Genomic DNA, 18,267 nt, shown 5'->3' on the forward strand with positions numbered 1-18,267 from the left:
TCTGTGCCAATGTCATGCTTTTCCTGCACATGTCAGAGTTACCACCTGGCACTTAGTGGTTAATTCTGAGCATTACCCATGCCGTTAACACATTCGTGCCCTGAAGAGTTTCAGCTGCTGGTGCAACCAGAATATTTAATGCACCGCAATAAAATGTTGAGGAATTTTTACAAAATTGCAAAACTTTTCTTATAAAGATTACGCTTCATGTGCACAGAGTGAAGTAACAGGAGCTCTTCACTGCACTGCAGCAGATACTCATGTATATCCATATACAGTACATCAGGACTGGATCCGCCTCTGTCTCTGCCCCTTTAAGTGAACACATGATGCTGGTGATGTCAAATATCCAGGAAGTGCGGTAGTCTTGTACAGAGCAGCTGAGTTACTAGTAAGTATGTGGATTCTGATGTCTGGGGTTTAATGTGCACAAGTGTACAGATGTAGCAGAGTTTAATGTGTCCTTTAACTCTTTCTTAGCTATGGGGTTAGAAGAGGATTGTAGCACAAATCTACCAGTTTATTGTTTTAGCAATCACAACCTGCTGGTCTGTATTTGCATGACTGATCTGCAAACAGAACACAAAGAGCAAGGGGATTTTTCCATAATAAGATGTTTCAATGTCCATGTATGTTGTTTCTAACCAAGACTCAAATCTAGCAATTCAGATATACATATGATGTTGTCAATTCAGCTTTCCCAGAAACAGGATTTACATTACATTTCCCAAAGTGGCTGTAAATACTAAATAAGCAAGTATAACATTCAGAAGCTCAGAAAAGCTGGAACATGTGATGTAGCTATATTATTATCATGTTTATATATTTTGGTACAGGATGAGCGGCATGAATGATATTCCAGAAGGTGTACTGCTAGAAATCCTGTCTGCCGTTCCTGGGCCTCATCTAATCCTCTGCGGCCGACTGGTCTGTAGCCTCTGGAAAGACATTATTGACTCACCCACTTTATGGAAGACAAAATGTTACCGGGCCGGATTTGTATCAAAGCATTGCAAACGGAACCCACCGGACTGGAGGGCGTTCTACTTTCTACTCCTACGAAAGAGAAACCTACTACAAAACCACATTGCTGAAGGTCTGTTTGTCTATTTCTGGGAGGAGGGTGCAGTCTCCTTGTGCAGTGTAAGGGCCTGTTCACATGGAGGAATTTGAGACATACATCCACTTCAGATTCCTCTCCGAAAGAAAACCTTTGGCAGAAAGCTTAAGGTGTGTTTAGCCTTTTCACTGCAAGTTTACACACTGTTTAACCTCATATAGGATGGGGTGGATAGGCCATGAGGCCTCACGTCATGCTTTCCATAGTTATTAAGCTGTAGAAATCTCTGTAAGATCAAGCATGAGCCTTCTCTTTTTAGTGTGCTCAAAGAAGACGTATTCATCACTACCTCCCATTGAAAAAATAGGCAGATTTCATGATCAAAATTTGCTCCAAATTCCCCTGTGTGAACAAATCTTAGAGTTCATGCTGTACTCCACATCAAATGTGTGTCCCATGGATTCAATGGAAATAGGCATTGGCATTCATAACCAGTGGCGTAACTAGGAATGGCGGGGCCCCGTGGCGAACTTTTGACATGGGGCCCCCCCTCCCCAAACCGATGCCGAAGACCTTGACTGACCCCCTCCTCCGCACTCTATTATGTCCCTTAGTAAGCCCTGCACACAGTATTATGTCCATTAGTGGCCTCTGCACACAGTATTATCCCCAATAGTGTCCCCTGCACACACAGTATTAACCCCTATAGTGTCCCCTGCACACACAGTATTAACCTCTATAGTGTCCAATGCACACACAGTATTAACCCCTATAGTGTCCAATGCACACAGTATTATTAACCCCTATAGTGTCCAATGCACACACAGTATTAACCCCTATAGTGTCCCCTGCACACAGTATTATTAACCCCTATAGTGTCCAATGCACACACAGTATTAACCCCCATAGTGTCCCCTGCACACAGTATTAACCCCTATAGTGTCCCCATATGTCCCACTGTGGACACCTATAAACATTTATTATACTCTGGGGTCTGAAAAGACCCCAGAGTATAATAATCGGAGACCCGGGGGATTAAAACCATTAAAAGAACAGAGATAGTTGCTTACCTGTTCCTGTCGGCTGCCGCTCTGGTCCAGCTTTAATGACGTCAGACGTCACATGACCCGGGAAGCTGGCCTGGGTCATGTGACGTCAGACACGAATGACGGAGGCCTGGCAGGATCGTGGAGAGGTAAGTAACACTGTTATATATGTTACCTTACCTCTCCGGTCCGCCGATCATTATACTCGGGGGTCTGCAAAGACCCCCGAGTATAATGATAGCCTCTGTGGGGCCCGCAGTGTCACTTGCCGATCCCGGCCCAGCCAGGATCGGCAAGTGAATAGGGCCCGTAACGGACTTAAAAAAAAAACAAAAACGCAGCGGTAGCGGCTGTCACCGGGCCCCCTAATGGCCCGGGCCCTGTGGCAGCTGCTACTTTTGCTACCACGGTAGTTACGCCCCTGTTCATAACTCTTTGCCAGGTTCCTGAGTGGATATTCTGAATGTCTCCCACCTCTGTATAACATAAATAGTCTGGATGACAGTCCTGTGGGAACTAGCTTCTACTCAACTTCTTCAGAAACAGATATTCTATTCTTTCAGAGAATACCTATGTCTGTGCCTGAGCTGGCCAGGACTTGCAGAAACAGCTGAATGCAACTGTTCTATGCATTTCCATGAGTCTCATAGAGATAAATAAGAGTTACAGAAACAATGTTGCAGCCATGTTCAGCTGCTTCCAAAACTCCCAGCACTATATTCCGATCTCAGCTACATCTATAGTTAGAATACCCCATTAAGGTTCTAGGATATGGGATAGCTGGGGAGTTTTTGATACTAGGGGAGGCTGATCTGTCAGGAAGTTGTTCATTTCCCTTTATTATTACAAGTTCTTTACATACAGTAAATGTGAAACTAAATATTACACTATCAGAAACCATCTTCAGATCTGATGTTTCTATAATATGAGCAATTCCACGAACAATATTATTTTTCCAGTAAGTCATATCATCAATTTTTCTGCAGCTTTGTAAGAAAGTGTAGTATTGAAATATAACGGCCCATTTACACACACTATAATGTCCCAAAGTGGCCTCTAGATAGTTTAATGTCTCATAGCGGCCCTTCCAAATAGTATAATGTCCCATAGCGGGTGTCCTGCACACACAGTATTATGCTCCATAGTGGCCCCTGCACACACAGTATTATGCCCCATAGTGGCCCCTGCACACACAGTATTATGTCCCATAGTGGCCCCTGCAAATACAGTATTATGCCCCATAGTGGCCCCTACACACACAGTATTATGCCCCATAGTGGCCCCTGCACACACAGTATTATGCCCCATAGTGGCCCCTGCACACACAGTATTATGCCCCATAGTGGCCCCTGCACACACAGTATTATGCCCCATAGTGGCCCCTGCACACACAGTATTATGCCCCATAGTGGCCCCTGCACACACAGTATTATGCCCCATAGTGGGCCCTGCACACACAGTATTATGCCCCATAGTGGGCCCTGCACACACAGTATTATGCCCCATAGTGGGCCCTGCACACACAGTATTATGCCCATAGTAGACCAACCATGAACAATTATTATTCTCTGGGGTCTTTTCGGACCTCGGAGTATAATGATCGAAGGCCTAGGGGAGGATACAACCATAAAAAACAATGTTACTTACCACTGTTGGGCTCCAGTTCGCTCCCTGCTGCTTTTGGCCTTCTTCATTGTTGGTACAAACGTCACATGAGCCAGTCCGGCATTACAACACTTAACAACACTGGCCTGGCCCATGAGACATTTGTGAGGTCACCAAATAGGTCAGAAGACGCCTGAAGGATGCCAGAACGCAGGAGAGGTAAGTAGGTGTTTTTTATGTTCCCTCAGCTTCCCTGAGTCTCCGATCATTATACTCTGGGATTTGAAAATACCCCAGAGTATAATGATAGCAGTGTTTGTTGGAGTTCGCAGACCCTCGGCCTCGATTACCAATCCCCGCTCCTGATCATAGCCGCTTCTGCTTCCCCTTCTGCCCTCCAGGGGGACCCAGCAAATTTATATGGGATGCAGAAGGGGAAGCGGAGGTGGCTGTGATCAGTATCGGTAAGTAAATAGGGCCCGTTACCTGCTGTGCTTACTCCAGCAGGTAATGGCCTATTTATAAAAAAATTTTAAAAAAAGACATCAGGGGTCCACCGTGCTCCCTAAGGTTCTAGGTCCGGTGGCAGCTGCTACCACTGCTACTCCAGTATTTACGCCATTGGACTTGCCCGTGGCAGAGAGCAGATGAAATGGGCAGCATTTCGCGTTGACTATCAGCCACAATTCCTGAGTCCTGGCCTAGCTTCCAATGCCACATTAAAGGAATGTTACCGTCCTAGCATATTCTGTAGTTCTACTGTACTTTTCTGTGTTGTTTCTTTGCAGATGACTTCAAAAACTGGGATATAAATCGAAATGGAGGAGACCAATGGAAGGTGGAAGTCCTCCCTGGAGAACATGGCAAACCTTTCCCTGATATAAAAGTGAAGAAGTACTTTGTCACTTCTTATGGGTATGTTTATAGGGTTGCCATTGTCTTCAGAGCTGAATGGTTGGTTGGTTTATAGGGAGTCTGTCACTGACATGTCAACCCAGCCCCCCAAGGCTATTCAGGCACCATAAATGTTATATTAAACTACCCCCCCCCCCCCCCCCGTTTTAAAATAAAACCCTAAAAAAGAATATTATCTACTTACGGATCGTGCACGCTGGGGGGGCATTCAGGGTGCGCTGTCTTCTTCTTCCACGCCTCTTCTTCCTCCGATGTCCTCCGGTCCCATCCTCCTCCGGCGCTCGCGAGCGGACACTGATATAAAAAAATGGCCTGGGCGCATGCACAGTAGCCGTAGTAGAAGCCGCATGCTACTGCGCATGCGCCCAGGTCATTTTTTTATATCGGTGTCCGCTCGCGAGCGCCGGAAGAGGACAGGACCGGAGGACATCGGAGGAAGAAGAGGCGTGGAAGAAGAAGACAGCGCACCCTGAATGCCCGCCCACAGTGCACGATGCGTAAGTAGATATTCTTTTTTAGGGTTTTATTTTAAAACTGGGGGGTAGTTTAATATAACATTTACGGTGCCTGAATAGCCTTTTTAAAGGCTATTCACGCATATGTGGGGCTCTATCCGCATGATTTTGCTGATAGAGCCCCTTTAAGATGTTGTTTTTGTCAATATGAAAATATGTAAAGTTCTTTAGAGCAATGAGGATGTTGTCTTTACCTCTTTGGAGCAATGATATCTGCCTTGTTACTCCAGAGAGCTCCTTTGTCTGTAACAAAAATAGCAATCTCTCTGCTGCAGAGGCACCAATTCACAAAGGGGAATAGATAGCTTGATACAATTGACCATAACCTGTGAGGTTGAGTTGATAGCTTGGGTTCTGGTGATAGACACCCTTTAAGTGACAATTCAGATGTGTTTTCTATAGGTAATAGTGTAATTCCCCCCCCTCTAATCCTATATTCACACATAGGCATAATCGGCCATGTGATGGACGTTCTTGTAACAGTAGTCACATGGCTGCATTATGTGTATGGGAGCTATCCACATGAATAGTAGCGGACCGTTAAAATATAGGACATACTCTATTTGTGTCTGTTTTCACGGATCTCTCCTAATGCACGGTATCTGTGAAAACGCGTGCCCATTGGGTGCAAATTGCCCATTATTTGTATTTATTAATGCTGGGCAGTATATTCATGGACATATAAAGCATTCTGGCAACCACTGTCTTACTAGGATCACCAAGTGGTAAGTCTTCTACATACCGTCATTTTGGGCATAAATAATCCAGGTATATGCCAATACCAAAAAGAAATGTGGTTGTTTTATATACTTTGTAGAGCTGATATATATGAGCCAACACTTGAGCCTCACTTAGGGATAACTCTTCAAAATGTCACACCAATGATCATCTTCTGTAGACTTTAAATCTCCCTCCTACTTGTCTTTACTGCTCACTGGATATTTCGCTAGAACTGGGTCTAATAGGTACGAGTGGAGTGAGGATATAATCCTATAATACCGGCATTTTCATGGTGACCAGTTACCTTTTAGATCTGTTTTTGCTGACACTTAAAGTTGCTGTCCTAGTTACAGTCTCACTTCTTGTTCTGCTTCCGCCCATGTCACATGAATTTAAATACAGAACTTTATCTATTGTTTCCAGAAAGTGTTTAAAGTCACAGACAATTGACTTGAAGAGAGAAGGATACCTTGATGAGTTCATGGACGTAGTCCAACCTCATATAGTCATCAAGGACTGGTAAGTGTTCACTGAATGTTATAGAGGATCTATGTCTATTTTAATAAATACCGTATATACTCGAGTATAAGCTGAGTTTTTCAGCAAAATTTTTGGGTTGAAAAAGTCCGCATCGGCTTATACTCGCGTCATTACAGTAATTCAGCAATATTATAGCTACAGACCCGTTACCGGCACCTACGCTGTAACTCTAACAGCGGTAATGAGCTCTACCATCTCCGCTGTAAGAGTTACAGCAGCGATGCCCTTCACGGGTGGAACTTGAAGCCTCTGAGAGGAACCGCTGCGGGGAGGCAGCATGACCCTGGAGAGAGGAGGGAGCGGGCGCGACCGCTCTCTCAAGGGCCGACCTGAAGTGCTGAGGGAGATCCCCTGGGGCTGGCAGGAGCGCAGAGGGCGAACCTGAAGGAAGACCTCGGCCGCCGGACCTGAAGGAGAACTGCGGCCGGCAGAAACGTGCAGGGAATCCCTGGCAGCTGGGGATTCCCCTCAGCGCTTCTGCCGGCGGCCGGCTGCAGCTCCCCTTCAGGTCCGGCCGGCCAAGGTTCTCCTTCAGGTCCGCCCCTCAGCGCTTCTGTAAAGGCTCCCCGGCCCGCAGTGCTTTTCTTTTGCAGGCTGCTCTATGCAGCCTGCAAAAGAAATGACGATGTTTTGCAATGTATTAGCATTGTAATGCATTGCATTAGTGATTTGACTCCCTGTGGTTCAAGACCCCTAGGGGGTCTAATAAATGCAAAAAAAATAAAAAAAAATAAAGTATTCAAAAAAAAAATTCAAATCTCCCCCCTTTCCCTAGAACACATATAAAACTAATACTGTGAAGCTCCTAAATGTTCGGTATCCTTGTGTCCGAAAACACCCGCTCTACAGATCCATAAAAATATGTTTCCTGTACGGTAAACGCCGTAGCTGGAAAAAAATGTTGTCTAACTGCCCCTTCCCTGAGACTGAGTTTCCCCCCCCCCCCCACTTGGAATTCAGCCTGACTGCAGGCAGGCTGAATATAGGGTATCTGCAGTGCTCCTATTCCGTCTGGAAGGGGTTAATAGGAACACTGCAGATACCCTATATTCAGCCAGACTGAATTCCAAGTAGGGGAAAAAAACCCAGTTCTCAAGCTCAGGGAAGGGGCAGACAGACAACCAAAACACCCCCTCCCGTTCCTCTGCGTCTACTGCACCCAAAAACTCTGACCATTTTAATTTTTGAAATTTTCCGGTAGCTGCTGCATTTCCCCCCTCGGCTTATACTCGAGCCAATAAGTTTTCCCAGTTTTTTGTGGTAAAATTTGGGGTCTCGGCTTATATTCGGGTCGGCTTATACTCGAGTATATACGGTACATGTGTTCTTCATGATATGACAATTTTGGAGAATCCCCTCTTAGATGTCTGCTTTGTGCTGTTCCTCTTTAAAGTGATTCTATCATTAGAATTCCCTTTTAAACTAAATACTCGTAGGAATAGCCTTAAGAAAGGCTATTCTTCTCTTACCTTTATTATTCTGATCCGCACTGCCGTTCCTTAGTAATATCTTCTTTCTTCTTTATGTAAATGAGTTTTCTCATAGCACTGGGGAAGCCCCCAGTGCTATGAGAAAACTGCTTGAAAAATCTCCAGCAACGCCTTCATCCTTTTTCACCTCCTCCACCTTCTTCTTGCGAGATTCTCTTCCCTGGGTCCAAAAAGTGCCGACTGCGCATTTCTGTCAGCCATTTTTCTATGGCCTCTCCCATTCCGCCCACAGGAAAATGGCCAATAGATATGCACAGTTGGCGCTTTTTGGACCCAGAGAAGAGGATCGGGCGAGAAGAGAATGGAGGAGGTGAAGAAGATGAAGGCGTCGCTGGAGATTTTTCAAGCAGCACTGGGGATGCCCCCAGTGCTATGAGAAAACTAATTTACATAAACAAGAGAGAAGATATTTCATGTCATATTACAGTCTGGAGTATAGGTTAGGTAGATTGAATAATATTTAGAAAAACAGAAAAATCATAGGAGTGTGGGGGGGAGAAGTTCTGCTCTGTACTGTGACTGTAGTGCCCACTGTGTTACGCCTAGTTGCCATTGTCACACTATTGGCATAATAACACAAATCAAAAACTCCCACCATTGCTTCTTCCAATACCAAGGCCATGTTAATGCGGCTGCAATATTCGACTCCCATAAGGAGATCATTTTTGTCAGATATGTGGGGTTTTTTTGTTTGTTTCTGAAAGGCGCTTCTTCATCAATTTCAACTAGGCACACAAGTCCCCTCACAATGTGCTAATTTGTATTTAAAATCATTGTTTTCCCAGGCTCCATCCCTCTCTTTCCTCTCACTTTCTTTTTGGTCAGTCTTTGTCCGTGTATTTGTTGTCTTTGACTGTTTAACTATTTTGTTCTGTAATATTTTGAATATTTTGTTTTGTAATATTTGAATATTTTGAGATGTCATTTGTTAGATGTTCTGTTTTACTATTTGAAAAACCCAATAAACATCCAATTAAAAAAAAAACAACAAAAAAAAAAAAACACCTCACTGAATTTGTATCCTCTTACTGTTTTTCCCCATAGACCTTAACGTCACATTCTCTTTGACATAACTTAAGCTTTGTTTGCCTTGGAGATCAAGAAATGAGCTAGATAATCTTAGGAGCCCTGACAGTGTCATACACCAATGTAAACTCTGGTTTATGATGAACTTATTCACCCAAAGCAAATCTTTGGACCAAACCTGAAACGAATCTTCACAGGTTTGCCAATCTCTCCTTGCAAATACTATTGCAAAATACTGAACACTGTGAAATACTGTGTGAACGAAGCCTAAAGCAAAATTGCCATTCAGGAAGCAGGAAATGTCTTTCTGAAATGATCATGCATAGTGTGATGGATTTGGTGAGAAAATGCATTTTGACACATTATTTCTTCCCTGTCACCCCCAGGTATGCCGCGAGACATGACTGTGGATGCCATTACCAGATTCTTGTGCAGCTGTTATCACAAGACAAGACTGTGATAGCTGAGTTTCAACCAGAACATGTCTTCATAGAGCAGTGGAGTAACGCTGAGTGGTCTCAGGTATTCCTATAATACATGAAGCGGGAGTCGGATAGGCCATCCATGCTATTCTACTATAATATTATGAATGTGAAAGTTTGTGTGTTTGGATGTTTGTTCCTCAATCACGCAAAAATGGCTGAATGGATATTGGAACCTCGATTAAAACATAGGCTACTTTTTATCCCGGTAAATTACGTAACTTCACAACCGCAATGAACGAATTTAGCTTCAGAGTACACTAAAGGACCCGTGATGACATCCTCACAGGTCCTTGAGCCGTTCTCTGATAGGATCACGCTATTTGATGGTCGGGCTACAAGCTATTTTGTGGGTGGAGCTATATCGGAGGAAACTGGACAGTGTGAAAGCTGCAGGAAATGGAGTCTCATGGAAGATCAGGAGAGTACAGAACATGCAGGCTGTGTGTGGGCAAGAGGAGTATATCGGGTGTCGAGTTTGTGTGAGTACGACGGGCAATGTGCTGTTCAGCCTCTGATGGGGGAGGGGGTGGAACTGTAGCAAAGTTCAGCAACATTCGTTCAGCCATTTGTAACACAGAAGCAGTTCACACACTCACATAACCAAACCCCTGTAATCAAAATTGCCCGATGTAGCAGACTTACGCAGCGCTGTAGCACAGCTCAGTAGGCTCTCCATATGCAACGATGTACATACAGCTGGGTATCCTACGTATATGCAGCGATGTAGCAGAGCCGAGACGCGGGAGCAGGTGGCTCAAACTAGAAAATTTAATGTGGTGAGGTATAGAAGAGAATTTCATATGGTTGGTGATGGGATGTTAATTCAAGATGGTTAGGTAATACTGATGAAGATGGTAGAATTCATAGGATTGGGTGATGTAGGGATGGATGGGATGCACAGTACTCTTAGATGGATGGATTATGGAAATGGGTGAGATGTACACTAATTATGGGAATTGAAACAGTAGCAAAACTAGAGCCTTGTAGATCCCTTGTAGATTTTTATTTTTTTTTCTAATAGGCCGTTACGGGCCCTATTCACTTGCCGATCCTGGCTGGGCCAGGATCGGTAAGTGACACTATGGGCCCCACAAATACTACCATTATACTCGGGGGTCTTTGCAGACCCCCGATGTATAATGATCGGCGGACCGGGAGAGGTAAGAGAACGTAACAAACACTCTTACTTACCTCTCCACGATCCTGCCAGGCCTCCTTCCTGACGTCCCTGACGTCACATGAACTCGGCCTGCGTCCCGGGTCATGTGACATCTGACGTCATTTCAGAAGGACAGCAGCGGAGAAGACAGCGTAGGAGCTGGGGGACAGGTAAGAAACAGTAATTTTTTATGTTTTTATTCCCCCGGGTCTCCGATTATTATACTCTGGGGTCTGAAAAGACCCCAGAGTATTATAATCGTTCATGGGTGTCCACTATGGGGTATAATACTGTGTCCAGGGGACACTATGGGGGATAATACTGTGCAGGGGCCACTATTGGGGATAATACTGTGTGCAGGGGCCACTATTGGGGATAATACTGTGTGCAGGGGCCACTAAGGGACATAATACTGTGTGCAGGGGCCACTATGGGCTATAATACTGTGTTCAGGGGCCACTATGGGCTATAATACTGTGTGCAGGGGCCACTATGGGCTATAATACTGTGTGCAGTGCTTACTAAGGGACATAATAGAGTGCGGAGGAGGGGGTCGGTCGAGGTCTTCGACGTCTATGTTGGTTGGGGGGGGGGGGCATGTCAAAAGTTTGCCACGGGGCCCCGCCATTCCTAGTTATGCCACTGGTTATAGGTATTGCAGCAGTATCTCAGGTACGTGAAAAGGATACAACTATAGTGCACACAATTGCAGTTATCAAGAGTACGGTGAGGTAGCAGTGCAGGGCCCGGCGTCTAAACGGTACTGGGAGCTGTGTACCCTGGGAAACAGATCTTTTCTATACTGCTAGGACACTGTAGATCAGCTAAGAAATCAGTCTAGGTCCAAAACCATGGAACACAGCTGATCAGCTGTTTGAAGGGACTGCAGTGCTCATGCACCCCTTCACTATTTACATTGCATAGTACACACACTTCCCACAGTGCCCCAACATAATATAATGCTGCACAATGGCCTATTCAGTATAATATGCTCCCAAGAGCCTGCCCACAGTATATTGTTTCACAGTGGCCCCACACAGTATAGTATTCATCCCAATGCACCCCCCTTCCATAGTAGAATATGCTCTCCAAAATCCCACTTACAGTATAATTCTCCATAGTGGCCCCACACAGTATGAAACGTTCCCAAGAATCCCCTCCCTCCCAGTATAATATGCTCCAAGCCCTGAGTCTCCCTCCAATTCATTTCAGTACCATTATTATACTCTGTGATCTCCTCAGACCCCAGAGTATATTGAGTGGAGGCCCAGGGAAGATGAGTAAAAATAACAAACACTTATACTCGCACTGCTTCACCTTTCCCAAGCGTCCAACTCTCTCTAGCTTCCTCTTTGGGGATCTTCCACCCTGCAATCTGACGTCACATGTCCAGGGGGTCACTGCTGGGACCTGTGATTGGGCTTCAGCAGTCACGAGATGTGCGCTGACATAATGACACACGTGACGTTAGTTTGCAGAGTGAAAGTGCAACAAAAAGGACACTGGGGACCATCAGACGTTCAGGAGAGGTGAATACAAGTGTTTTGTTATTTTTACTCGTCCGCTGGGCAGGTCTGGGAAAGGGGCCCTTTGGCATGTACACACATGATATAACTCTGCACTCCTTCAGTTAATGACACTGTCCACAGGCAACAGAGATGAGTACCGATCTCTGCTGTCTGAGATCTATAGCAGTCGGGGAACCAAATGCGACCTCCGGCAATTGTTACGCCACTGAATTGAGGGATGGGGAAGTAATGGGTATGGGGGAGGAGACATGGGGATGGATGTGATGGAATGACAGTGACATTAACTTTTTTTTTTTTTCCTTTCGTTCCTCCTCACAGATTGAACATACGTTCAAAAATTATGGTCCTGGCGTTCGCTACATATATTTCGAACATGGTGGAAAAGACACCCAGTTTTGGGCTGGCTGGTATGGTATAAGGGTGACAAACAGCAGTGTGACCATTGATCCAGGGGACCTCAGCGAGGATGTCTCTTAGCATTTTGAGCTTTTGTGGAAAACTTTACTTTCCTGAGCAACTTGTTAAACTAAAAATAAAAAGATACAAGTCTACTTTCCTGGGATCAGAATAATCTGATACAACTGGTTTCCCTAAAATGTATCGGTTTTTAATTTTAGTTCCCTGTTCACCAGGGCTGCCTGTAGTGTGGAGAGTGAAGGGAAGTCCCCAGAAAGGTTGCTGTACCCAGAACCACTGCTTTATGTTATATACCTACAGTGATGGGAACCTCACCCTACCTGAGTAACTCGTATTACCCACCTACCTAATACTGCTGCTGCATATAAATATGGTTGATTGTGCCTTTAAGAGTACAGCTATAAAATAGCCAAATACTAAATATACATACATTATTATATAGTGCAGGTTGTCTTGGTTACATATGGTCCTCCATTTATTGTAACATTGACATACTTTTAATAAACTTTATCACAGCATATATTTGTTTTCCTTTTATTATCTAGATATACTGTATGTGTATATATATTTGTATATTATGTATTTAGTTTTGGGGCAATTTTCTGAAATAAAAATTCCCATTGAAGATCAGCCATGATTTCTTGAATATTCTTTTTAGCTATATATTGTTTATATCTTTTTCTTTGAAAAGCTTGGTATCAACCCATATAATCTCCATGACTGTTCCCCATGGGATTCCCATCCAGCATATAGAATCCTAACTGACAGATCTGTTTAGTTATTCAACTGTATGGAAGCAGAAGATAAATACTGTATATACTCGAGTATAAGCCGAGATTTTCAGCACAGTTTTTGTGTTGAAAAAGCCCCCCTCGGCTATATATATATATATATATATATATATATATATATATATATAAATTTTTTTTTTTTTTTTTTCTATGACTAGCCACAATAGTAATGTATAGAATCTCCCATAAAATTGTGAAAAAAAAAAAAGCTTTAAAAAAATATATTAAAGACAATAAAATAGATAAAAATTCTAAATCCCTCCTTTCCCTAGAATACATATAAAAGTAGAAAATGACTGTGAAACACAAACACATTAGGTATCCCTGTGTCTGAGAGTGCCCGGTCTACTGAATATAGGGTATCTGCAGTGCTGTTGTTCCGTCAGGAAGGGTTAATAGGAGCACTGCAGATACCCTATATTCAGCCAGACTGAATTCCAAGTGGGGGAAAAAAACCCAGTCCTCAAGTTCAGGGAAGGGGCATTCAGACAACCAAAACACCCCCTCCCCTTCCCCAGCAACTACTGCACCCAAAAACTCCGATCATTTTAATTTTTGACATTTTCCAGTAGCTGCTGCATTTCCCCCCCTTCGGCTTATACTCAAGTCAATAAGTTTTTCCAGTTTTTTGTGGTAAAATTAGGGGTCTCGGCTTATATTCGGGTCGGCTTATAATTGAGTATATACGGTAATAACATCTTCAAGAACTTTTTCCATTCAGGATTCTAGAAAAGCTACTCTAAGGGTGCATTCACACTACATAATCGCCAGCTGATTCTGAACGTAAAACACGTTCAGAATCGGCGGCGTATAAAGCATTTCCCATTCATTTCTATGGGAGCCGGCATACGAGCGCTCCCCATACCGTGTTTCCCCGAAAATATGACAGTGTCTTATATTAAATTGTCACTCTAAATATAGGACCTGTCTTATTTTCGGGGGGTGCCTTATTACAACTGGCAGTCATGCCGGCACTTCCTTAGTGGAGCGTCAGCACGACTGCCGGTTGTAGGTAGTGTAGGGGAGGGGAGAAGTTATCATACTTACCTTTCCCTTCTACCTAGCAGCGCTGGTGCTGCTGTTCGTCCTGGAAGTGGTGAGCGGGGCTTAGCTAGGCTTTGGGGGCGGGGCTTAGCGGAGCTTTGCAAGCTCCAAGCTCCACTTCACTGACACAGCAGCCGTGCTCTGTGCTCCGTGTGCACAGGAAAGCCGGCTGCTGCCTCTTCTGTATGGCAGCTGCTGTCTCTGCCTCTGGGATGAGCTGGGAGAGCTCATCCTACAACAGCAGAGGCAGCAGCCGGCTTTGCTGTGCACACGGAGCACAGAGCATGGCTGCTGTGTCAGTGAAGTGGCGCTTGCTAAGCCCCGCCCACGAAAGCTCCGCTAAGCCCCGCCACCCGAAACCCCGCACACCACTGCCGGGCATGCCTTTTTTTGGGGGGATGCCTTATATTAGGCAATTCAACAGAAACCCCCGCATGCCTTACTTTCAGGGGTGTCATACTTTCGAGGAAACACGGTAGAAATTAATGGGCTGCTTTTTTCCATTCATTTCTATGGGGAGCGCGCGTATGCCGGCTCCCATAGAAATGAATGGGAAGTATTCGGCAGCCCTGCTGTAGCGCCGGCGTGTACGGCTGTGATACACGCTGGCGTTACGTAGTGTGAATGCACCCTTAAGTTTAGTATTTGTTGCATTGTATTCGATCTAGACAAGCCTTTGTAAGACTACAATCATACCGTTATTTTTAAGTCCAAGGTTCTCATCCATCAAGAGATCAAAAGGGACTGAAAAGCCAAAAGAATGATTAGTGAAGATAGAAAACCTGTGTAAGTCAGTCTCTTTCCACTTTAGTTGAAAAAAAATAAATGAGATGGAAGAAAGTGAATGGAGACGGATGCAAACAGAGGGTGCTCTATCTGCATATTGGTTTTTTAGTCTGTTCTGATCCCGTGATTAATCAGAACAATGGACTGAAAATTGCAGTCGTGGTACCTTGATATATTTTAGTAGCACTGATACAATGTATTAGACCGAGGTTTTACACTGTCACAGAGTTTATATACAATTGAAGAAAACATGCAGTTGGTATAAGTTTTGCATCCAGCCAGGTTTTCAGCCTTGGGATATGTTCCTATTCACTAGGCTGAAGGTAGAAACTGAAACTGGTCAGTATTTGAAACATACACATCTATTAGAAAGTTGCTGAACTTTTTATTACAGAAGGATTTAACCATTTGTATAAAACTGGCTAAGGCCTTTAAGCCAGTGATCATCTGGGGTTCCTCGGCAATATGGGAAGACGGCTGCACAACTTCTTTCAACTTTATCTTTTGTCCTTGGGACAGAGATGGGTTAAATAGAATGGTGAATAAGAAGCCTTCAGCTTCCTGCTCTACCATTCAATATTCTGTATACTACTTCTGGCTACAGAGGGAGCAAAGGGATGGTAAAAGGTGAATTTTTCGTATGTTTTGGGTGGGACTCATAGGATGGTGCAGCTTTGTAGGTACTTTCCAATGGTGCGGATAAAACTGCACTGGAAAAAAAGCATGCAGTTTCGATGTGGTTACTGGTGAGGTTTACATGCTTTTAGGGCTCATTCACATGTGAGCCCAGGGGAGGTTTTTGACAGCGGATTTTGCGTCAAAAACCTCCCCTTACAATGGTGGTCTATGCAGACCGCCAGGCTTCTTTTTTCCGCTAGCGGCGGGCTGCTGCTAGCGGAGAAAAGAAGCGACCTGCCCTATCTTCAGACAGAAGCCGTGCGGGCTGAGCCGCGCGGCTTCCGCCCCTGGCAGCACCCTCCTATGTCGGCTCATTCATTTGAGCCAACAGCGGAGGGGAAAGCCGCGACCGCGATGGTCGCGGCAGGCGGGTTTTGACCAGAGAGAGACGTGGCTCGCCGCGTCTCTATCGGTGTCAAAACCCGCGCGGGCAGTTCACGTGCGAACTAGCCCTTAGCTGTGAATTAAAAAAAATAAATAAATTTTAAAAAACTCCAACTCCTTTTGTTTTGTTTTTTTCTTATTTTGTCATTTAGTAAAAATTAATTCATTGGGTACCCCAACCAAAAAAAAATAAAAAATTCAGGGGTACCAGAGTCTGAAAAAGTTGGGAAACTCTGCTTTAAGTTATCAATCACACCTGTGGGGCCTATGAAGACAGAATTGCGCCCTCTATGTAGCAAAAGAAAACCATACCAAAATAGAGATCTGATTTGCTTGGTTTCTTTCACAGACTGAGCAGAGGTAAGTGCTAGAAGATAGAACTCCTTAAAGGGGTTGTGTAGGATTACAAAATATGGCCGCTTTCTTCTCAGGAAGTCACCTCACATCTGTTGGTCACATGGCAATGCAGTAGTTCAGTCTTATTAAAATGAATGAAGTGAACTGCAGCATCACCATGTGTCCAATGGACATGATGTCACTTCCTGAGAAACAATATTCAACCATGTTTTTTTAATTTTGCACAACTCCTTTAAGCAGCCCATACACAGTAGATATATGTCAGCCAAACCCACAGATTTCAGTATGTTTGGCCAACCATCTAATGTGTGTGGGTTTCTCCCCACTCTCCCTCAATGATGAATGTTGGGTGAAAGATAGAAAACCTTCTGTTTACATGTGGCTAATCCACTGCCATGTTTGCCAGCAAAATGTGTGTGTATAGGAAAGTGATAAACTGACGGCTATTTCATTTTCTTATTAATGGCTTTGGATTGATGCTGACTGACCACCAGAGCAGCTCTCCCCTGGTGTGGCTCCATGTGCGTTCTCCAGCGTTCTAGATCAGCGGTGGGCGGGTCGGGTGCACAGCCTCATAAGCGCTGGCCTGCTGCCAGCAAGGCCTCGGAGGGCATGACCCTGTCCCCAGCAGCCATTTTGTCAGTGGCGTTGGCCATTTTGCCATCAGCAGGCCTAGTATGCCCATCAAGCAGAGCTATGATTAGTACAGTAAAGGCAGGGGTGGTGGCTAGTGCCCCCTTATCCTCCCCTCAGGGGTTCGGAGGCTGATTCTGGGTCCATTAGCCACCCTCATAGTCATAGAGGTTCCCGCTATAGACAGCATAAGTCCCGTAGGGGATTGCCATATAGTTCAGAGTCCCACAGGCGCTCCTGCAACTCTGACTGGGGGCTGTTGGCATCATGCTCTTCCCAGGATTCTTACAGGTCCAGATGGACACGTGAACACAGGAGATCTCGGAGGCGGAGTGATAGAAGGGAATCCCAAACCGCCCAGGACTTGTCCTCTGTGTCTGTTGCCACTTTGCCTGGACCAGCTCCGCTGCCCTCCACCATGCTGTTGCAACCAGCCATCATACCAGACCATAAAAATGCTTCAGGGATTTCCATTCGAGGGCAGATTCAGCGGGCTCCCCATGCACTCCCTTCATCTGAGACATGGCGCTCTAACATTGAGTCTGATGCTGTGAGAGTCTATCATGGCTTTGACATGGGCAGGCCACGATTACCACCTGTTGGTTTGGATTATCAGCCATTCCTATGTTTACTGGGCAGCAAGACATGCAGCAATTCAGCCAGATGGCCTTCAGTTGGGTTTCCGGGATGTCGAGTTACGTTGGCACAGTGTGCGTGGCGTGAGGTAGATGCAGGTTTTGAGCTCAAGGCATAGTCCAGGCAAACTACAGAACACCTGAAATGGCCTTTGCCCTCATTTGCATATGAATAAAACAATAATTTACATGAAACATTAATTTACATTGAATAATAGAGGAAAATGTGAAAACTGTAGAATCTCCTCTACAAGGTACTGGGACTTGGTTTTTAACCAATGTCCTGCTGACAGACTCCCTTTAAGAAGCAATTAATTATAGTGGCAGCTAGCTTTGGCTCCTCAAACAGCTCATGTCTATGAATGGAGGATTATGTAGATAATCTGTTTTCCCTTAGTCCTAACAGCAGCACAACATACGGAGCTTGTGCTGCTATTGGGGACGTAAGGGAA

At 44.7% G+C, this 18,267-nt stretch overlaps 1 protein-coding gene across 2 annotated transcripts; it reads left to right on the plus strand.

Moving 5' to 3' along the window:
- The first annotated feature begins 339 nt into the window (after window positions 1–339).
- On the plus strand, window positions 340–13,017 carry FBXO44 (F-box protein 44). 2 transcript variants are annotated; one of them, XM_075279986.1, is made up of 6 exons: window positions 340–391; window positions 837–1,096; window positions 4,500–4,626; window positions 6,285–6,380; window positions 9,304–9,439; window positions 12,409–13,017. In XM_075279986.1, the coding sequence occupies exons 2-6, from the start codon at window positions 838–840 to the stop codon at window positions 12,565–12,567; spliced, it is 777 nt and encodes a 258-aa protein (XP_075136087.1). In that variant the 5' UTR covers window positions 340–391; window position 837; the 3' UTR covers window positions 12,568–13,017. The 2 variants fall into 2 exon arrangements, with proteins under 2 accessions (XP_075136087.1, XP_075136088.1); XM_075279987.1 differs by having other exon boundaries at window positions 386–395.
- The last annotated feature ends 5,250 nt before the right edge of the window (window positions 13,018–18,267 follow it).

Source organism: Leptodactylus fuscus, chromosome 6, assembly GCF_031893055.1.
Source record: "Leptodactylus fuscus isolate aLepFus1 chromosome 6, aLepFus1.hap2, whole genome shotgun sequence".
Lineage (NCBI taxonomy): Eukaryota > Metazoa > Chordata > Amphibia > Anura > Leptodactylidae > Leptodactylus > Leptodactylus fuscus.

Excerpts from the sequence above, each read along its gene's own strand:
- FBXO44 (XM_075279986.1), top strand. The coding sequence starts at position 838 with ATGAGCGGCATGAATGATATTCCAGAAGGTGTACTGCTAGAAATCCTG. Across the intron at positions 6,381-9,303 it reads CATATAGTCATCAAGGACTG|GTATGCCGCGAGACATGACT; the intron begins GTAAGTGTTCAC and ends TGTCACCCCCAG. Across the intron at positions 9,440-12,408 it reads GTAACGCTGAGTGGTCTCAG|ATTGAACATACGTTCAAAAA; the intron begins GTATTCCTATAA and ends TCCTCCTCACAG.